General features: G+C 44.2%; 1 protein-coding gene across 5 annotated transcripts in view; it reads left to right on the top strand.

Annotated features, from left to right (window-relative positions):
* Positions 1-23293, top strand: part of SACK1E (scaffolding CK1 anchoring protein E) — a 395123-nt gene that overhangs the window by 323182 nt on the left and 48648 nt on the right. For all 5 annotated transcript variants that reach the window (XM_086930372.1, XM_086930371.1, XM_086930374.1 and 2 more), the window contains exon 5: positions 21185-21974. In XM_086930372.1, the coding sequence (XP_086786498.1) occupies positions 21185-21974 (790 nt within the window). The remainder of the gene's footprint in view (positions 1-21184; positions 21975-23293) is intronic.

The following is a 23293-nucleotide window of genomic DNA, read 5'->3' on the forward strand; positions in this document are numbered from 1 at the left end:
GTAGGAATTTGAGTAGCCACGAACCTGTCCTTCAATCATTAAATCACCACTGTGATAAACAAGACTATTTTTCACTGAGAAGGATCTTACCGCTTATCCAATTACCATCAAACTGATCAAAGGCTTGGTTGTAATGTGAAGTGATTACTGTAACATAATTTAAGCTGAGCTCTAAGGAAAGAGATCGCAAAATTACAGTGCCTTAAAATAAAGCAGTCAGTCTTTCCCTCAATTAAAAGAAATTGAGCATCTCCTCTGCCTTCACAGACATACACTCACTCCAAGTGACACTTAGCATAAAATGACATATATTTTGTACATCCTTCAAAATTACAGGAGTGTCTTCTCACGAAATATTTAGTTTTTTCCCACCATATAACCCCAATTGGGCGTGGCCTTAAGCAAGGTAAACGTAATTACACAAACTAGCAAGACCAGGAAGAAGCATGGCTGGAGATTTATAAAAGTGATGGATGCTTACAATGGAACTAGTTGCCGTGAGACCTCAGAGTCTGTTCACACATGACTTTGTTAAAAAGGAAAACTGAAAACAGAACTAGTTAAATAGACATTTTCATCCTTCCTCATAGTTTATGGGACAAGGCTTTACCTCTTTACGGGATGGAACTACGAAGAGCACAAAGCAAGCACTGAGGAAGTCTGCAGTTGAATAATTTCAGTTGGGTTTGACCAACTACTAATATGGGGCCACCTTTGTAGGGAGAGGGGTCAGGATTTTTGCAAGAAATTCTTCAAGCTGCATCACCACTGCAAAGTGTGTCTATGTTACAAATTATATAATTAAAAAACAAAACTATGTTTAAATAAAAAGGACTGAGCATTTTAACCGGAAATGATTATTAAACATCCTCATTTGTATAAGGTTAATGGTGAAAAATGTTGTAGAAATGAGTAGACGGGGAACGTTTATTTCTTTTTTCAGTTATGGAAGAATGTTGTACATTTGAATAAGCAATATTTTATTTTAGTGTCGGGTAATCATTATTAAAATAATGTTTTACCTGTTATCAAAGTTCTATTTTAGACAATTACATTGAAATTCTCAGTCTCAAATCTAGATCAAATAAAGACACAACAAACTAATGTGCAATGTATCACAAGATCACAGACAAAGATGCATAGTCTATAGTAAATAGACAAACTTACTGTTGGTCAGTGGTGCAAAGCAATCTTTAATAGTTTATTAACCCATGTTTTATACGAAAACTCAACATGTAGCAATTTCCAAATTCACTGAGCTTCCACAGTGTCGGTTTTTAATTTCTCTGGTGTGAGAACATAATTATTTCAGATCCCTTTTACAAAATGTTGCTTATTTTTTTTTAGAATTGTCCAAATTGTAATATGGCGCTTATTTTTTGAAAGTGTTACTAACATTCAAATATTAAATAAAAAAATACAAATAATGCTTAATTATTGAACTTTCGAACCTGTTCAATTTATGCATAAGAATGAAATTGCAGTAAATATTCAATAAGGACACAGTTTCATTATTATTTTTCACGACGAACAGGCTGCACAACTCTTTTCCAGCATGAAAAGCATTTCTAATCGTACTTCTCTAATCTTCCCAAGTTTTTAAATTCCTTCACACTTACTTTATGGAAACATATTTTCTTTCAGTTATCAACTCTCAAACCTCAGCAGATCACATCAAACAACCTTCCCTTCTTATTATTTTTCAGGATCTTTCTGTTGCCTTTGACAACAGACTATTTTTCTCTAATCTCTTTTCTTTTTGTATCTATGGGTCCTGCTATGAAGCTAACTCCATGCCTTCGCCTCCACACTCTGCTGGAGTAGGCAGCTTATCTTCCTTCTTCTCCTCTATCATAAATTTGCCAAGGGTTCAGCACTAAGTCCTCTTCTTTACTCCCCTTTTCTCCCATATCCCTTCTTTTGGTCTGTCCTTTATAGGTTACTCCCAAATTCTAATTTCTTTCACTCCTAATATCCCTTTATAAAACTCTCATTCTGAGTCGCCTGTCATTTCTGAAATCCTCCCCAATTTTAAGTCCCCTTTTGCATCCATTCACATAACCATTTTCCACATTCTGTCTTCTGCTTGCAATCTCTGTGTAATATTCACCCATTAATTGTCCTTGTCTGCCCAAATTGCTGTAGCCGCTCTCACGTATCACTTTAACCTCTACAAGCTTATGAAATATAGCCACTTAAACACTAATCTCTATTGTTGTCTTCTTCCAACTGAATTATCAGTCTTCTCCCCTGGATTTACCACTTAATCTATTGCTCCCTCTAATCTATCCTTTATTTCTCTTTTTGACTCATTCTTTGTCTACCTTCTACATATTCCATTTCTATATCACTAGCCTCTTTTCATTACCTTTTATTCAATCTTCACATCCTATTTTACTTCTATAATTTTGTCTTTTAACATATATATGGTATTCTCCTTCTCCATCTGTCTTGCCGTGTCTCTCTCTATGATACTACTCTTCAAGTCCATTCCTCCACCCAGATTTTGGAAGTTCTTCTTTGCCTGCCTGTTGTTCAGTCTTATTTCTGTTTGTTCCATCTCAAGATCAACAAGCAATTAAACGCTTTAGCACTCTTACTGCTCAACTTAAAACATGCCCTTTTTTTTTGCCTTAACAATCACCTCATGTTATCTGTCTCTCAACACTAGCCATCATTGTACCTTTGATTTTACTTTCATTTTGTACTATTTGTATTTCTGATATGTTCAGTGCTTTGGTGACTCTACTACATTCAATGAAATTAAATTTCATGTATCATATCTTTCTATGGGTGGCCAAACTTGAACCATTAACTTCTAGTTTTTCTTTTATGTGTGAATAAAACTGTAGTCTGACCCATCATTTGCCAAGAGGTGTGGTTTTCCATGATTAGATCAACATATTCACCAAACTATCAAAGATAATTTTATGGGTGATACTTCCATCAGTTGAGCTGATGGCGATTTGGAACATCATTGAAATTCTACCAAGGAACGTAGGATTTTATTTGATTTTCTTTGCAACAGCTACAGCAAGGCTACCCATTTCATTACACACCCTGGCCTATTCTGCATTACAGATAGAACAAATGTCTGATAAGGAGCTCACTCATGTATTTACTAGAAGTATAAACAAATCTACCACTATTTGGTCTGCTTTGTTGATCATTTTGGCTCAACTGATAAAGTACCACAAATGAAATCAGTGTATGATAGTGATGTACATAATTGAAATCAAATTAGAGACAATTAACAGTTCCAAATCAAGGGCTGTCAAGTCAATATGTTTCAGCTGGTTAGATTTTAATTTGCAGCCTACTTTAGGTTCTTTCTGTGTACCAATATGTTTGAGTTAGACCTGGCATCATTGGCGTGAGTCTCCCTTCCATTTTGACGGATTGTCTCCTCTTTTTTATATGTTTTCGCTGCTTATATGCTTTGGGCACTGTGCCACCGCTATTCGGTGCCACAGTGCAAGTGCTACCTATGTTAAATTGATGTACTAATTGGTGATTCCATGATTGGCTTATTTGATTTACCTGTAAGCCCCTAGTACAGTGCACCATGTGTGCCCAGGGTTTGTAAATCAAATGCTGCTGGTGGGCGTGCAGCACTGGTTGTGCCACCCATAGAAGCAGCTTGTAAAGTGTGTCTCAGGCCTGCCATTGCAAGGCCTGTGTGCAGTCTAGCACTGCCATGTCGACTTGGCCAAGTGCACCCACTTGTCAGTCCCTAAACCTTCCCTTTGCTTCATATTAGACACCCCTATGGTAGGCCCATGGGCAGGGTGCATTGTAAGTATAGGGTAGGACATTCTCTGGTCTCTGTAGCATGTCCTAAAAGTGAATTACAGCCATTTTCATGTTTCACTATTGAAGGCTACCTGTTCTCCATAGGCTAGAATGGACAGTTAGATTATTGCATTCTTATAATCCTAACTGACTCAGGGAACATGGTAGAAATTCAAATTTAATATGCCTGAACTCCGAATAATAAAATACATCTTTTAGTAAAGTTGGTTTTAATATTTTATGTTTGAAAATACCACTTTTAGAAAGTAGGTATTTTCTTGCCTAACTGTCTAGGCCTGCCTCTGCTAGGTTGTGTATTCCTTGTCTGGGGTTGTGAGTGACGGGGATGGGGGATTCCAGGAGACAGGCTGGGGCAGCCCAATTGTGAAAAGAGAGATCTGCATCTAGATGGTAGGGAGGAGTTGCACCTGGGACCTGAATAGCGCTGGGCCTTCCCTCTACAATGCTGGCTCCACCTCCTGTGGCTTGTCTGATGTCTCTGCCCTGCACTGTGAAAGGAGAGAAGGAATCATGTCAACAAAGTGCTCCAGATCTGTATCTTCCCTCCCCTGAGCTTGGCTCCACCTCCTGTGGGGCGGCTGATGTCTCTGCCCTGCCCTGCCCAGTGAAAGGAAGAAGAGAGTCATGTAAACAGAGTGCTCACGAACTTCATCTCCAGCTCCCCTCTGAATTACCTTGCGCGTACTGCATCACCAAATGTGATGCAGTGCGCGTAACAAAATTTGTTTTATTTATTTATATGTTTACTTACCTGTTAAACTCCGTAATCCATACATTACTACCCCTCCCTACGTCACCGCCCTGCAGGAACTCCTACTGCCGACCTCGGCTGGTGAACATGTCTCTTTGGCCGGCCGTCTTGCAACGGCCAGTCACACATGTGCTCTTTACACCCAGGGCCGGTCCTAGCCATGGGCGGTATGGGCAGCTGCCCAGGGCCTCGCGCTCAGGGGGCCCCGCCGCGGCACCGCCGGCCCCGCAGAGTGAATGGAATGGAAAAGCGCTGCGCACATCACTCTCGCGCTCGCGCAGGGCCGCAGGCAATAAGAGGCAGGGAAGGGAAGGGAACTAGTCCGTGTCCGTCACTGTCTGCGCACGCACCGTAATGCACGCACCCCACCACCTAGCTTAGTGGTGGTGGTGGTGGTGGTGATGGTGGTGCCTTAGTGTTGGTGATGTGACGTGCGCAGTACACTGGCGGATGATGCGGGTGACAGACAGTGGGTTCATCCCAGGGCCGTCAATCTGGTAGCGCGCGAAAACTCTACCAATGACGGCCCTGGACATGATTTTATGGCCAGCCCTCGCTCTGCAGTGTGAGTGTGACGCAGCATGCAAGCACGGCTGACGTGAGGAGCAGGGTGGAGTCACTACTCGGATCGGGCCGCGTGGGCAGGGCAGGAGTCGGTTCGGCCGGGCCTCGTCGTTGTGACTGAGTATGTTAAGGTAAGAGACCTGCTCCGCTCCTCCTGTTAAGTATGTATTATAATAAATACATCCAAATTCCCAATATAAAATATTTATTCAATGGCAGAAATGCGTGACACCAGTGAACAACATCATGCAATATAGCACAGCTGTCGTGCATGAGACCCTGAGCTCTCTGTGACCTGGATAGCTAGTTTCACCTGAGGCCTTAGCCGGGAAGGCCTTTGTTACTTAGGAGGTAGGTTTGCTGTGCATAATCTGAGTGGTCTTTGGGATAGGCTGCTGCGTGGAAGTCTGGGCCTACACAATCTAACCCGAGATGGCCCTCTATCCACGCGTGAGGTGTGTAGTTGAATTCATTGATTCCTCAGCGTGATTTTTCTACGGTTCATATGCATGAACAAACTCGGGGGAGTATCTGTCACTAGTGCAGCAGATGCGTTGGCACCCGGTCCACTGCACCCCAAGTTCAAGTTCAAGTTCAAGAATTTATATAGCGCACTACTCACCCATAGGTTCTCAAGGCGCTTGGGGAGGGGGATCATTATTTATCAAATATCCAGGTTTTAAGTTCTTTTCTGAAGGAGATGTTGTTCTGTGTAAGGCGGAGATGAGTGGGGAGAGAGTTCCAGGTCTTGGCTGCCAAGTAGGAGAAGGATCTACCTCCCATGGTGGATCTTTGGATACGCGGAAGTGTGGCGAGGCCTTGACCGGAGGATCTTAGTTGGCGGGTGGGTGTGTAGAAGGATAGTCGAGTGTTGAGGCATTCGGGCCCTAGTTTGTAGAGGGCCTTGTGTGCGTGGGTGAGGAGACGGAATGTTATTCTTTTGTTGACGGGAAGCCAGTGGAGGTCTTTCAGGTGGCCGGTAATGTGATCTTGGCGAGGGATGTCCAAAATGAGTCTTGCTGATGCGTTTTGGATGCGTTGGAGTTTTTTCTGTAATGTGGCTGTCATTCCAGCGTAGAGGGTGTTTCCGTAGTCTAGTCGACTCGTAACCAGTGCGTGGGTGACGGTCTTTCTTGTCTCGGTGGGGATCCAGTGGAAGATTTTTTTGAGCATACGGAGTACGTTGAAACAGGAGGATGAGACGGCGTTGACTTGTTTGGTCAGAGAGAGTGAGGAGTCTAGGATAAAGCCAAGGTTGCGTGCGTGGTCTGTGGGTATGGGTGCTGAGCCCAGATCCGAGGGCCACCATGAGTTGTTGCTAAATCAACTGTAAAACAAAGATATTCAACAACAGTTATAATTAATGGTATCTGATTTTTGAGCGTGTTTCTTATGTTTATTTCACACGTTTACATTAAACAATGCTGTAACCCTCCCGCCACATTTTACGTAATCCCAGCAGTCCTTTTGTGTATTTATGCAGACACTCCAGTCTGTTGTCTGGGTAATTCTTCTGCCTAAGGCTTCCAAAGAAATGTGCACGTGCCACCAATAGTCCTTGAGAAGTCCCTGGCCCTTTCTTTTTTAGATCTTACAAGGAGAGCTGGGCTGAGGGTGTTTTCATAAATGTAATGTAATGTAATATGCTGTTTTGTAGCGCGCTCAATTACTACCGGAGTATCCTGGCGCGGAAGACCGCTGGGGAACCCGTCCTGGCTTTCCCTGTGAGATGGTCCCTTTCTGGGTATCTCCAAGGTGAAACCAGGCATCCCCGGCGTCTGTGGGGGGCCGTTGTAGAGATGAGGCAAGCTTAATGCCCAGAGTTGCCGAGTGTGATCCCTGGTTAGAGTAGGCACCGAGGCGAGAATTATCGAGTACGTTGACCCTGGTCCACGACCCTGCCGCGTCGGGAATTGAACCCTGGTCCCGGGCCGTTCTCTGCTTCTGGGTCTGCCGCCTCTAACCAGTGAGCCACACCACTCCACAAATGCACAATCGTTGGTGATGCAGTGCTTAGCTGTGTTGGGTTTCCGTGTTTTATTACGTGTTATGAAGAGTTGTTGCATTACAGATACCTCTGTTGCCTCTTCGGGCTGAATTATTTCATGTTAGTTACATAAAAGCCCATTTGGAGCACCCCTCCCCCCCACACACACGAGGGTACTGCGACACAGTTGTCCCTCAAGCCTTTGGGGACTCCGGGGGAGGTGTGAGCTTTGGCACCCCCGTCCTTTGAAGATGGGGAGCTTTGGATGGCTACAGGGGAGATCTTTCAAGGACATTCTGGGGCAGATGAAGAGACAGGGACAGAACATCAAAAACAACCCTCCGGGGGTGCCCGTGGGACTTAAAAAATAATAATAAAAGACGAATCAAAAGTAGATAAACAGGGAGAGGAAGCTGTGATCCGTGTTTATTTTACACTAAAGCTTTAACTAGGCGCTATTCCATGCTGCCTTGTTCAGCTATTTTTTTGCATCTTTTGTGTACCTGGATCCCATGTAGGCTGATTCAAAGCGTCTGCTGCTCACAATTACACTATGAACAATATCAGCAATAAAAGCATTATCAGAGGTACATATCATAATAAATATAGCATTGAACAATTGTAGAGCTCACTCCACCAGTCTTGGGTGCCATTATTCAACTTAATGATCCCCCTTGGGATGATTGCTGGCTACGTTGGCCCTGCTACGAGTGTCATTTGTGACTTGCCGGGTGGACACAAATCTCGCGGATGAAAGAAGCAGATGATCTATTTCATTTTTTCTGGGGCCCGTTAGTATTACATCTGTATGTGTGTGTCTGTGTGCGTGTGTACTCTGGAGAGTTGAGATGTACGTCATACATACACCCCCTTACTTGGTTCTCCCGCAGTTTTCAAAAGTTAACAACAAAACTAAGGGACTGTTCATTATTATTCATTTAGCTATCTGACTATGCAGAACCTTGGAACAGCACACATCATTGTGATTCTGTGATTAAGTCTTTTAATTATTTTTTCCTAGTTGTGTTGTGTTACTTGACGTTTTTTGGACGGCCTCGTGCGTGCGCATGGCTGGCGTTCCTGGGTTTTCGTGGATGCTTGTCTAGCTTGCCTCGTAGCTCTTTGGGGTGCTTGGAATTGGCGGTTTCGTGCGGCTTTAGCATTCATGCTGTCTAGGATCTCGTCGTTTCGTTTGGGCTTGGCTCGTGAATGCCCAGATGTTGGTGCTAAGGGTTTTGCGTGGAGTGTGGAAGGTGGTTTATGAGTGAGTATTCGTCAGTGTGGTGTATGCGTACTGTCAGAGACCATTCTATTTTCATCCTGGGTTCTTGCAAATCATGGTTTGCAAGCACTGACGCTTAAAGTGCGGGTGGGGCAGCTGCTGGCACAAACACATGACTGCTGTTTTCTTGCCCTCTAGTTCCTTTGGAATTTGGGGGCATGTCCAACTAATCATTCAAGGAGCCGTCAAGTGTTACACTCATGGATATTTGCTCACCTGTTTTCCTTCCCTCTACTTTTTGTCCATCATGTTACTGATATCCAAACTAGTTTGCTTCAGTGATGCCAAATAACTAAGATCAAAAGTCCTGCAAAGTCACTTTCTGTGATGTCACTTCTTGCGATGCAATATGCAATTAGAGGGGCCTCACATCTTCCCTTTCGCCCGGGGCGTCAGAAGGCCTAGGACCGGCACTGTTTACACCTCTCTTTGCAACGTGGGTGCTTACAATGTTTCATTAACTTCCATGAAACCACCAGGAAGGAGGCTGTGATGACGGCAAAGAAATCTCACCAAGTCAGGTGGACATCGAAGTATTTTGATCGTTCTAGCACCAGCTCAGCCGAGTACATCCCTTAACAAGCTTCATTTTGCTGATGTGAAAGGCCATCTTTTGGGCATTACACTTCAGAGTACTAGTAAAACATGTAATCTCCGCACCTTACTGAGTGAGACAGACCTGGACGCAGAATAGCTCCCTGTAAAAGAGGGCAACGCGGCTTGAAAAAAATGTATGTATGGCATATAAGAAATTAAAATAGTGGAAAGAAAACAACGTAAAGACCTGAAATAACAGTGCATGTCAGCCCAGAAACATGCATTGCCAACAAAGAAGAGAACATCAGTTAAAATAAACACGCCACGGGAAAATGCAGAATGTTTGCATATTTTGTGTCACGAGGTGTTTTCTCAGTAGGTTTGCCTCGAGTCACTACAAATAAACCACATGACATTAAGCAACTTAACAGTGGTTTGTGGGTTAAATGTTAGGAAATATCAGCCAGGCTTCACACGCTGCGGTAAATCACGTTTAAGGGACGTGCTGGGTTGTATTCATTTTAACCAGACAGGCCCTGGAGATTATTTGCTTTCTCCAGCTTTGTGTTAATTTTATTCCAGCACTTTCTACCACAGACCTGAGGATGTGAGCGTGACACACGCCGTCTTAATACGGCAGCACAAAATGAAGATGAGATGCTTGGATGAAATCAATGCAAACCAACGTAGTGTAGTACACAGAAGAAAGTAAAACACTCCTACTATGGGAGACGTTTTAGCGGGAGGAATACCTCGGTGTAGCACCATGTGGCAGTGGTATATAAAAGCGAAAGGGATACAGGAGATTATGAATTTCCATCCCAAGCCTGGAATAGCCATCTTTCACAGGGGGACTGGGGAGGGGAGGGGGTGACTGGGACCGATGAGGATTATCTGATCCAAATTGGGTTAAATGTTGGTGAGACGGGTTTCCGGGATCTGGCTTCCAGCAAACTAGGCCTCTAGTCGACAAACCTCTTTTGTTTTTCCTTTTTGCCCTCTGCAAGCTATCATCAGGGGTAGGAAGGTTGCCTTTGCCCGGGCTGGGCTAAAGTGTTTCTGGGATGCAGCTCTAACAAGAAGCTTGAAGTAGGAACAGTTGAAGCTAGATACAAACAATGAGTGATCACAAAACAGTTTAGTCTCAAGGCACTCTTGGCCAATGGACACTTCATAATAGCTTCCCAGCCAGTAACATGACAAACATTCAACAAACCAATCCCAGATGATCACAGTACTGCCTTATCTAAATAGAACATGTTTTCTGGTACCTGTTTGACTGAGTTTACTTGGTAGCCGCTATTCGGTTCCCAAGCACCATAATTACCATGTTTACCAGTGAAAAAGTGCAATTATGGTACAACTTGCAGATTCGATGCTTGTCATCAAGAGGAACTGGGGCATTTGTGTTGCGCCCTTGCCTTCAGAGAAGGCACCTCTGGCTGTTTTTCTACTCGGGAACCAGCATGTCATTCTGCATAAAGATGAGCCTGGCAAGGACAGTGACAGTCTGTCTTTGCTCCAGAGCCCTTTCAAAGTAAGTGCATGTACAATTCTTATTTTTTCTCAAACTAAGTGAAATCCGCAGAAGCCAACACCACAACTTCAGCTAAGACTGTACCACCTTACGCAACTGGCTGAGAAGTATGTGGGCTTCATTACAGGCTTTCATGATCACAGTTTTTAGGGAAATTAGATTGAATGAAATATAACACTTCCAATTGGCATACAAATATCCAAAAAGTTGTATTCCAGCTGTCTAACCTTGCTCCTCCAAGACGTGCTACCCCACTTACCTAGTTCAAAAGGTTTTTGAGAGCTTTCTTCAAGGAAGTCATAGTGCTTGACTTTTACCAATAGCTCTCCTAACCGTACTTATCTCTTTTGCTAAATGGTCCAACTAGAAATAAAAGCAAAAAGAACAGTAGATGGACTGGATGATGAACAAATCAAACATTCAGCCCCAGTCACAGATCTGGGTCCCGTGCACACTGTGCCACTGGATTCAAGCTAGCCTGGCTGATGAGCGGTGATACCCCATGACCGGTCCCAGGATGCTTGTTTCGGTTCCAGGGAGGCCCTGCCCTGGCAGTTCCTGTTGGACTGTTCCCATGAGAAGCAAGCTCAAGACTGATTTACATATGGCTAGGTCAAAATTGGGGTGGTGTGGTGAGAATAAGAATGATGGATGAAGCCCAGATCTCTGACTGCGGGTGAATGTTTACATTGTTCAGCATTCCGTTCATCATCTTTTTTTTTGTGCATTTATTGCCCAGACGTGGGTCCCTTGCTCACTGTTCCACTGGATTCAAGCTAGCCTGACAGAAGAAGGGTGACATACCCTGAAACAGGTCCCAGGATGCTTGTTTCCGGTCAATGGAGGACCTGGGCTGGCTGTTCGGTCTGGACTGTTCCCATGGGGCACAGGGTCAAGACTGATTTGCATATGGCTGAGTCCAAACTGGGATGGCGTAGTGGGCAAAAGAACAATGGATTTAACTCAGATCTTTTGACTGGGGAGAATGTTTTCATTGTCAGCATTCTGTCCATCATTTGTTTGCTGTAACACTTTTCGCCCTAAGTGGGATGGGTATGCCCAGACGTGGGCCCCTTGCTCACTGTGCCACTGGAAGTAAGTAAGTAATTTTATTGTTTTAGGTTAATTAAAACCATTACAAAAGTACATTGATAGCTCATACCTTCGGATAAAAAGATTTTTAGAAAAATATATTATTTTTAAAACAAGAGAATTTTGATAAAAACAATTTGGTGCAGGTGTGAGGTCCCAGTGTGGTGTCTTGGCCAATATTCAACTAGTCCGGTCTGGTGCCATCTTCCAGATTTTTTAGTTTCAGTTCCAGACATTTCAGGAATTTGACCATCTTCCCATTTAATGGGGGATGGCCTGGGTCGAAGCAAGCAAGAACCGCTTGTCTGCATGTGCGGATTTTAAGTTCATTGAAGGCCGTTTTTAACAGGGCTACTCTTTCCTCTTTCTGCCTTGGGCAGGTGCATAGTAGATGTTCGAAGTCTTCATACTCTGCCCCGCACAGCCTGCATTTTGTCCCCCAACCCCTTCTCAGCCATGGTTGCAGATGCGGAATACAGGGTAGAATTCCTAGCCTATGTTTTAAAAAGGCTTCTTTTGATTTCCTGCCATACCCCAGACCAAAGTATGCTTGTAATCCAGGCGATTTGTATGTGGACAAAGTCATCCATGCGTGTCGCCTTTGTGAAAAGGTCGCTTTATCTTCCAGGTGCGATTGAATTTTTATGCTCTGGTTTACAACACGCTTGAATTGCACATGCGGGAAAGGAGTTTCCCATAGTTCTTTTAGACCTGTGATAGTCAGGGGTTCCTCTAGGAAAGTTTTCGCCGGCAGTTGAAGAGAGCTGCTTAGGTCTAGCCATAGCAGGTGGTTCAGTGAATTTTCTGGCAAGTTCTTTATTTTCTGCCAGCACTTTATGTATGAACCTCTTCTTGCAAGCTTTTGGGAGGTCAGTCCAAACTCTAACCGGATCTGGGCTTGTGAGGTGTAGGTTGGCAGATTAAAGAGAAGTCGGTAGGCCTTTGCAATGGTTGTGTCCAGCAATTTCTCATCTATGCCTTTTAGAGCCTCACTGCCGTATGTTATAGATGACTCTAGCTTGACTTGTGCCACACGGAGCAGTGGGAGTAGAGTGGGACCATTCAGATTAGACTTTAGCTGTTTAAGCGTGGTAGCTATCAGCATCCCTTTCCTCTTAATTGCTTCTAGTTGGTTCATAAAGTGTCCTCCTTTATCGAACAATATTCCAAGGTATTTGTACTCTGAACAATTCGCGACAACCTTTGTTCCAAGGAACCAAGTGTGCAGCTTTTTGTTCCCATTTATGGACAGAACTTTGGTCTTGTCGATATTTATTTATAACAGGTTCGCTTCGGCATAACCATGCAGTGCATTGATGAGGTTTTGGAGACCTACTTTAGTGTGGCTGACCAGGACCACGTCGTCTGCGTAGGATAAGCTAGGCAGCGCTTTGCCCCCCAAGCGTGGAACGTGCGCGTTACAGGTTTCTAGGGCAGGTGGTAAGTCGGCTGTAAATAGGTTGAAAAGGGTCGGTGCTAAGACGCACCCTTGCTTTAGGCCGTTGGTTGTTGGAATGCGCCTAGAAAGGTGTGTGCCGTTGCCGAGCTTTATCTGGACCCACGTGTTGGTGTGCAGTTTGATCAAAAGGTTCAGTAGGGGATCGGGGATTCCCCAGGAGGCCAGTTTTCTCCAGAGGTAGCCCCGGTTGACATTATCAAACGCCGCCTTGAAGTCGACAAAGCAAAGGTGAAGAGCCTGTTTGGTCACCCTTGCTTTGTCAATAAGTTGCGAAATTGCCAGCAGGTTAGTCGTTGTTCCCGTTTCTCTGCTGAAACCAGTTTGGCTCGGCGGAATTATATTATGGTGGGTAGCCCATTCGCACAGGTGGGTCAGTAAGAGCCCGGCAAAGTATTTAGCCTCAATATCCAGGAGTGCTATCAGCCGATAATTTTTTGGCAGCGTTCTATCCCCCGCCTTGTAGATTGGTGAAATGATTGAACCCCTCCAAGAGGCAGGAAGAATCCTGGATCGGCTCACAGACGTGAAAAGAGGGGTTAGCGTTTCTGCCCAGTATTCTGGCTCAAGTTTGAACAGGGCCGGAGGAATCCCGTTTGGCCCTGCTGCACCATCCTTCCTTCCCTTCGCAATGAGTTTAAGCAGAACTGCAGAGATTCCAGGTTTGGATTCTAGCCAAGTTGTTGTTGTTTGTAGCGGTTGGCCCTCTGGGGCTTCCTGGGGCTTACTTGTAGTGGCGACCTGCTGGTTAAAATGCGAGTCTAGGAAGGATTCCCAAGAAGATTTGTTAATGTTAGACGTTATTCCGCAGTTTTTTGGAATCAAGCTAGCCTGGCTGAAGAAGGGTAACATACCCTGAAACTGGTCCCAGAATGCTTGTTTCTGGTCCGGGGAGGACCAGACCTGGCAGTTTGGTCTGGACTGTTCCCATGGGGCACTGGGTCAAGACGGATTTGAATATGGCTGGGTCCAAACTGGGGTGGCGTAGTCGGCAAAAGAACGATGGATTTAACCCAGATCTTTTGACTGGAGGGAGAATGTTTGCATTCTCAGCATTTCTTCCATCATTTGTTTGATGTAACACTTTGCCCTCGGAAAGACATAATGTCTCACAAAAATTACTATGCACAGATTCTGACAATGGTGGTTATGATTCTGGGGATAAGTATGGTCGGTTTGCTTGATTGGTTTCCCCTATAGGAGCTGCCATGAAAGAAAGTGCCGCCTTCGCCATGGGTGTGCCGAGGGCAGAGGTTTTTAATAATCAACTTTCTACCCAGGAAGCAAAGACCAATGTCTTGACAGAAGTGCTTCAACCTGACAAAACAAGCTCTGAAATCCGTCCGCCATTTAATGAGGCTCTAACAGACATGCTTATGGGGACCGGGGCTAAACCTGTTCTTATTGCCTGGTTCAATAAGAAGTTTGCCAGGTAACATCGCCCTGCTCCTGGCAACCTGGATTTTCTCACCTAACACCCTGCTCCCAAGAGCCTTGTGGTACTGGGTTCGGCCAGCAAGGTTCACTCAAATTAATTCCCTACAACTCCCTCCATTGGGTAATCAAAGAGGATAGAGACCCTTTGTTGAAGGATCTTCCCATATATCAGCTTGATCCTTCGCTCTGAGAATGCTAGCTGCCTTCTAGGTCCCTACTCTCATGCCCTGTGTGGCTAAGTAGCCCTCGTATTGCACATGGTTCAGGAAGAAGCTCATGCTATATTCTCTAAGGCTTTGTTGGACAATTGTGTTGCAGCCAAGTTTACTATCTGCTTCGGGCTAGACACCATTGACACTTTTGGTGGAGTCGTAGGCACCAGTTTGGCCCTTTGCAGGCATGCCTGGGTGCAGCCCACTGGCTTCTTGGGGGACGTTTAGGCCAGTGGACATTCCATTTCAATCTTCCATTTTTTGGGGACAAAGCAAATTCAGCAATGGAACACTTTAAAGACAATAGAGCCACAGCGCAGTCTCTGGGCATTTCTGTCCCACTACTCAAGCCAGATCCAAGATTTGCCCCCTCCTTGGCCATGGTGAGACTTGAAATATTGTCAAGAGGTCCGGCAGTTGAAGATCACCCCCCCCCCTAAATTTTTAGCTGAGGTACCCACAAGGTATGTGGAAAACAGGGCCATTGTGCAGCCTAGTCTACCACTCTGCAAGCTGCTGCAGCCCGAAGCCTCTTTAGCGGGCCCTTGACGGCACAGACCCCCTCCGTTGGAGGCAGGATTTGACAGTGGCAGGCGCTAACTTCGGACAAGTGGCTCCTGAAGATTGTTCATTAGTTATGCCTTACCATTTCTCGAAACTCTACTGCACCTTCCACCTTTCTCAAACCTTCCTTCACCTATTTTAAGATCACAACACACGCCTACACCCAACTAGGCCCCTCACACCCACTGCAGCCTTACGGCAAGGAACAAAAGATCTCCGACAAAGAGCCCCTTTAAGGGTGCCCGTCGGGCATTGCAGCGCCGGCCCAGCGAGGAGCAGGCTCAAATGATGAAGCATGACACCTAGCTTGCTTGCTGTGTGAGAGTCCTAGTTCCGAAAGGAGGAATTCCCATCCTTGACCTCCTGTAATGCATTGCCAGAAGTCACTAGCTATGGCATTTTAATGATGATTACCACATCACCTAGGAACTTCGTACTCTTTTATTTGTTAAACGGGTTCCTTAACTGCCAGAGGGGACGAAATATGCTGTAAATCCTTAATAACAACAAATGGCAGTTACATCAAGAGGTGACCAATGTTTTTCCGCTATGGGGAAGAAGCCTGGTTTGATCTTTTTGCCACTACAAAGAGAGCTCGCAATGTCAGCACTTTTGCACATTGGAGTTTCAAAACCATCTATCATTTGGAGATGTGCTCTGCATTGAGTAGAACTCGGGATTCTTGCATGCCTTCCCACCCATACTTCTCCAGCCCTGAATTCGGAAGATTAGAACCCACCAGGCCCAAGTCATCCCCTGGATTGAGCACGGAGACTATGGTATTCGGAGTTCCTGGGCACGAGCATCTGTCCTCCCTCCTTTCAGGCTGCCCCTTCAGGAGGATCTTTTGTCACAGCAGCAGGGAAGGGCTTTGAATTCGCACCTGTGCAACCTAACCCTTCAGGCTTGTAGATTCAGCGGTGACAGTTGAGTGCTCTCGACCTGTCTCCTGAATTGATGTCATCTTGGCAGCCAGGCATCCTTCAACCATATCTGTATATGCCTACTGTTGGGATACATGTGTGGCTTGGTCTGCTTCTAAACAGATAGACCCACTCCATGGTAAACTGTCCAAAGTGTTGTTGTTTATGTTGCCCCTAGCCCAACAGTCCTTATTTTGGGCACTGTTTAAGGGTACCTGTTGCTTTTTTGCTGTTTAATGGTAGCTGGACCGGCAATCACCAGTTGAAATGCATTTTCTCAAGGGGTTACATTATATATTCCCCCATATCCGTTTAAGCGCAGCCCTTTGCAGGCCTGCAGGTTCATTCTACTAAAGCCAAGGCTGCCATCACTGCATTGGCATGGGTGATACCTGTTCTGTTTTTTTGCCTGGCAGCTACGCAGGTGGCACTCCATACATTCATGAGACACTACTGTCTGGATGGCCTGGTTCATCAAGATTGACATTTTGCCTGTTTGGTCCTGGAGGACATTTTGGCTTGAGCCAGTTTACAGGCCCTCCTCCTGGGAGGTACTGCTTGAGGATCTATTTAAAAGATGAGGAATCTGAGACTCGAAGTCTCTTTCAGAAGAACTGTTACCTTCAGTAAAGCTCTTTTTTGTCAAGACTTTATCTAACCTCAGATTTCTCATGGCCATTCCATCCTCCCTGCTCTGTGCTCTGAACTCTTTTTGCCCTAAAAAGGTCAACGTTAGATTTCTGCACAGTGCTCTCAACCAATCTGACACTGACTCAGCATCTGTGAGTGTAGGTGAGTCAGAAGCCAACTCATGTCAGAGCGCATTGATGACGCCCATAGAGGCCCCCACATGGTGAACCCTTTAGCGTTTCTCCTCTTTCTAATTTAAATACTTTTTCTGCAGATGAGGTCAGTTCCCTGATGTAATCGAAGAAGTCGCGATCACCTAGTGACCCCTGTCCTCCCCACATCACGACATTGTCACCTGAGATCCTTCTTCTGGCTCTAACCAACCCATGCAATCTCTCCATTATATCAACCATGGTCCCTGACTTCTGGAAGCACGATTTTATAAATCCTCTCCTAAAAAAATGTTGGTGGATGCTAAGACACTTAGCAAATTTCACCCTATCTCACTATTGCCTTTCCCTTCCAAAAATATTGACAACGCTATCAACTCCCCACTCATACTTCCTTGAGAGCGACAATCTGCTTGATGTTTCCCAATCCGTTTCCACCAACTACACAGTACAGTGACTGGACTGCTGTTCGTCACTGACAATAACAGGATAAAACTTGATCATGGCCATGCAGTTGCCATGATTTTCTTTGACCTCTAAGCAGTGTTTGACACAGTCTCTTACCCTGTCCTTCTGCTAAGCCCTTTTAGGTTAGGTGTAACACTAGTTCCTTTTCTGTCTGAAGCAAGAATAGTCAATTGCAGCGTCTTTAGTCCCCACCTTTTTTAGTATACACATGGTTCTTCTTGCCTTCCTTGTCTGTCTTTTGGATTTGACATTGTGTCTTATGCAGATGACGCACAGATCATCATCTCCCTTTCTAAGGGATGGTGTCAAACCCAATCTTGTTTTAACAACTGTATGAGTGTTTCAGCAGTATAAATGAAATCAAACTGTGAATGACATTTTCCACAAAAAGCTAAAGATTGTGGTCTTCCCAGATGCTTTGCCTCTCCTCATCCTTCAGCTCCAGGACACCTTGTGGAGGTAATCACACACTCCCCAAAACACTTTAGCATAACATTATAGCTAATGGCACTTGTGTACGGATATCTGCCATGTATGTGACAGAGTATTCCATCTGCCAAACTTTATAAAAGGCCGTCAGAATTTTGATTTTAATCGGGGTTCTCTGGTTTACTCTTAGTTCCTTCATTTTGATCCAGGCTTCACTGGTTAACTGCATAAGTTCTGGTGACTCTATGCACTCATTTCAGAGGTTCTCTGCTTCTGAGTGTACACCACTGAATCCAGTAGTTTTTTGACAAGCCCTATAGCTTGTCTTTCAAAATTGTATAACTTGTAAATGTTACGTTAGTATTTCACTGGTTATCTTCCAGTGTTTATATTATTTGATTCTACTCCATGGGTCATTTCATTGCACATAAAAGTTTATTTTGTGTAAATCCATGGTTTTTCAGAATTTGTACCAGGGACTCTGTAGTCTTACCTAATAAGTGTGAGTGTGTTAGTTTTATTTCCTAGTTGTTTATTAGTTTAATACCAGGGATTCTCCAAGATCACTTCAGTGCACTCTTTATTTTTTCTCCATATGTTCTCTGATTTTACACCTGGAGTAACTTAGGGACTGATTTAGATCTTGGCGGACGGGTTACTCTGTCACAAGTGGCGGATATACCGCCCGCCAAAATATACACCCCATAGGATATAATGGAATTTATATTTCGGCCGACGAGATATCTGGCACGGTTGTGACAGAATAACCAGTCTGCCAAGATTTAAATCAATCCCTTAGTTTTAGATGCATAGGTTGTCCAATTTTCCTCTAGAACTTCTTTAGTCTTGCTCTAGGAGTTCTCAGTGTTTATTTTAAATGTGCTTTAGTCTAACTCCAAATGTTCTTCAGTTTTGATTATGTCATAGTATTTACCAAGGGCTTTCTGGTTTAACTCTATTGGGTGTTACTTCAAGATTTCCAGGTTTATTTAAAGCATTTGAAGCATGCTTTCATTTCGTACAGGTGTTTCTCATTTCCTTGAGGGGGCTCTGTTTCTTTCTCTACGTGGTGTTTTTACTTAATTCGAGAGTTCTTTTTTTTCCTCTGTTTTTTTGGGTTGTCAAGGGTTTAATTCAAGTTAAGCTTTCGTTTTACTCATATAAATTTCTTTGTTTTACTCCAGGTGCTCTATATATGTCTGAATGTATAAATGCATGAAAATATGTATGTGGTATTTCAGTAGTGCGGACCTAGCTAAAAAAGGCAGCGGACACTGTAAAGGGCCAAAGATAGTCATAAAGTCAACTAATTCATTGTGATGTAGTGTTCTTTGAAGAGGTCCAGACATCCTAGGCCTTACTGAAGTGTCCATGTTTTTAGCAAGGCCGACGCAATGAGTTTTGAGGCAAAGCCACTCTTTCTTGCCTTTGCCAACAGCTGTAAGGTCACATTTGATGCATGTAGTGGGCATTTGGTGACATCTCTCTAACCTTCACTCCTTTAGCCTCATATGCCCTAGCCACCTGTTGCAATAAAAACAGCCTTGAATGGATACCACAGAGTGTTCCATTATGAAGTACGAACCCCATGTTTTGTATCGTGGCTGTTCCCAAGATTCGTACCAGAAATTGCTAGATTTCAATTCGTCAGAGATTTTATAGACGCACTTCAGGGATTTCTATGATTTTCCCATTTTATATCAGTGCTCAGGTTGGTCATTCCCCTTATGTTCTCCAGACTTTGGTGCTCCATAGTTTACACATATTTATGAGGTATTTCTGCGTATCCACTGTACAAAGTAGAATAATGACTTCTGCCACATTATTAATCTGTTTAATCTTGTGTATATTTCCTTCCACTCTCAAAAGAATTGATCTCAACAACCCATCTTTTGCTTGCATGTCTGATGATAGTACAAAGATCCTGGTATAACCGAGGAAGGGCACAGTGCGCCCAGAATTTTACATTCTCAGGTCAAGGTCTGCTTTTGTGACTGTGGAAGGGGGCAAGTGGTCTTTGTGTGGAATTTCTGCTCCCTGTTCCAAGGATGAAACAATGCGAGTGCAAGAGACCTCTCAAGGGCTAGTCTTCCCTTCCCATGTCCTAGCTAGACAGTGCAATGCTACTGATAACAACACATAACATTATGCAAGGCTGGGTTCGAAAATCTGCAGAGTAGTAAATCCAATCAGCTTTTAAAGATGCTTACAATCAATATGACCAAGCTGAATTTCAGAGGATATTATTTTTGCATTTCGTGGACATTCCCAACTTGTCATTCCCACTCTGTCAGTGGGCAAACCCTGTCATATGTGTTCTAGACCTATTTAGTAATGTGTTGAAACAATGGGAGAATCGAAAATGTTTTATCAAAGAAATCACTTAAGAGCTTGGGGGCATATTAACAAGAAGTTCCTCGTTTAAATTATCGCTGTTTTAGCAGCAGTTTTCTGCCGCTAAAACGGCGATAATTTTAACAAGGTTTTTGCTAATATGCCCCTTGGTTGGTAGAAGATGTCGCCTCAATTATTTCATAATGTAGCTGTATTTTATTTTCACCAACTGAACAGACTACAAAAAGTCCAGAGTGTGGCAGCTAGACTCATCACTGGACTAAGCAAATATAGCCTGCTTATATATGCTAAATAGGGTGACATAGCTTCTTGGCCTTTGATACAATTGCCCAATCAGGACTACCCCTTTATGTCCTCAGTATAATCACTACTCCAGACATTTCAAATCAACTCAGTTCAGATACCTTCCTGCAACCCACTCCATAGAATTACAAAGTAGAACGAGACACTATGCAGTGCAGGCCGCTTCAATCCAGGCGAACTGCCCCACTTTCAGAAAACTTCAAAACCTTTCCTGCGCCCACAGAAATTATTAATTAGTCCTTTGTCTGATTTCTCAACCAAGTCTCAACCCACAACAAAGAAGCTAACAAAAACTAGAAAGTGTCTAGAGGTTACTGTGTTACTAATGTGCACCATACAAGCACTGTAAATAAATGAAGTTAATGTTTTATTTTAATATGGGTACAATAACTGTGTGTTTCTGGTAAAGTATGATTAAATAATCATAGTTTTGGATAATTCACCACAAAAAGATCTGGCAATTGATATCAAAGTACTGCTTGATTGGGATCTGATGTTTTCTATTGTAATAGAACCCATAAACTATACCTTGAACCCCAACCTGGAAAAATTCCTGAATCTAATGTTAATCTACTTTAAATTCCCAAGATCTACTATTAATCTACCTCTGTATCTATAAACTCAGTTTAATATCTTGTTTTTGCATCTCTCTTCCTCTACTATATCAATTGCAGTTTCACGTGGATGGATTGTCGTCTGGACCGGAACCTTATTACCGTTCTCACTGGGGAAATCACTGACTCCTTTGACAAGGAGTTCCGGACACTCTTCGCAGCCTCTAAACCCATTCATCGATCGTCATTACCGAAAGACACAAATGTGGATGCGAGATGGAAGACACCACCCATTCTCCAATTGGAAGTTCCCTTACCTGATGAGGAACCTACAGAGCCAGCCGCCCAGGTCCCAGTTCTAAATCCACTACCACCTTTGCCTTTGGCTCCAGAGGTTTATTCCAATGGTTACTCTTCTCCTTTGAAGTTTGACACTAATGGCACCCTGCAGCCCATAGATGCCCCATTGAAACCTTTCACCAACTTCAAAGAAAGCAGTCCACACTCAAAAGGTATGCACAAAATAGCTGAACGACGCACCGTGGAACCTCCAGTGGACAATGAAATGGGGAAACGAGATGGTGCTTTGCGTTTATCCGGCATTCACCATGATTCTTCAAATATTTCCAAAAACGCTGTTAATGTGCCTGACCACTCTATCCGTCACCGGCTGGCAGCTTGCCGGAACTTTGAAGGGCCAACCGATAGAATGCGAGCAGGTCAGGAAACACAGAGTGCCTTGAGTGATATTCTGAAGCAAGTGCAGAGGAATCGGCTTTCAGTGGCGAAGACAGTGGGAACACGACCCAGCAAGTCACTCTGGGATTTGAGCCGACTTTCTCAGATGTCTGGTTCCAGCGTTGGATCTGGAGCAGGGCAAAATCCACTAGAGCTTGGAGAGGAAGCAAGGGTGAGTATGTAACACTTAAGTGGGAGAATGAAGGGTAATTGTTTGTACTGTATTATTGTAGCACTCAGTACCCCTAGGTGGGGTGCTGGGATGCAGAAGTACTTATCGACACGAGTAGCATGCTACACCTTGTAGGGTGTGCGATTGCCAGAGTGCTGTTTAAGGTTTAAGCCAGTGTGTTGTTATCATGTTATGGGCCACAGTGCTTAGCGGTGTGGCGAGTGAAAGGAGTGTGAAGGATAGAAACATAATTTACGTTTTGAGATATGTGGACAACCTTAGTTAGCCTACAAGTTCCATTTTTCTATTTGTGATTATTATAGGAGAGATTTCTGGCACGCTTTTTGCTTTGGCTAAAGTAAGGTCAACAACTCAGCTATCCTATGAGGCTCGACCAATATCAGGAAGAGGGATGAGAATGCCAAAAATAGGCCTGGGTGACTTTCGCGCTTGGAATGGGACATTCAAAAATGGAAGGCCTTGCCTCTCTCCCTACTGGGGAAAACCGCTATATTTGAAACGATGACCCTCCCCAGTTTCCTGTATGCCCTCCACATTACACCTTATTGAGTCCCGCAGTCCTATTTTCAAGCGATACATGATGTGGCCCACACAATACTTTGGGATGGAGGCCACCTCACATAGTGCTCCAGAAACTGACCAGGAATTGGTACGACCAGGGTAATTGCACCCCCCAATCTCCCAAATTATTACTGTGCATCGCAACTGACAGTCTTTAATCATTGGGCTCACTTCCCAGAGGACGAGCCGGCCTATAGGATGAACGGGAGAAATATTCAACCCAGGGTATCTCAAGACCAATTATGGGGGAACATGCACTGCACCCCTCCCCAGTCCTGTAGCTGTCACACTTTCCCTCTGGCACACTGCACGTAAGCTGTCGGTTGGCGTGATCGCATCACACATGCTACACCCCTGTGGGATACCGCACAGTTGGGTACCTTGGCCTTACAGGGGGGTTTTAATAAATGAGATCTGATTGGCCTGTCTAGAGTGGGTGGTCTGTGGAGGCAGGGCGAGGTGCTTCCATTCGTAGAACAACAAACCGAATACGAATTGGCCCCCACTGAGACCTTCTGTTACCTACAGATTTGTCATGCTCTACAGAAAGTGATCCTCAGCGGTGAAGAGCTTCCTGAGTCCTTCCCACTTGAAGACAGTTTGCTGGATAAATATATGCCCAAAAAAGCGATTTCGCTTACCTCCCATAAATTGCTAAATAATTCCCCCAACACCTCGATCCACTTGCGTTGAAGCTGGGAGAGAGATTTGGGAAGCTTAGGAGATGATGAGTGGCC

The sequence above is a fragment of the Lissotriton vulgaris genome, chromosome 7, assembly GCF_964263255.1.
Source record: "Lissotriton vulgaris chromosome 7, aLisVul1.2, whole genome shotgun sequence".
Taxonomy (NCBI): domain Eukaryota; kingdom Metazoa; phylum Chordata; class Amphibia; order Caudata; family Salamandridae; genus Lissotriton; species Lissotriton vulgaris.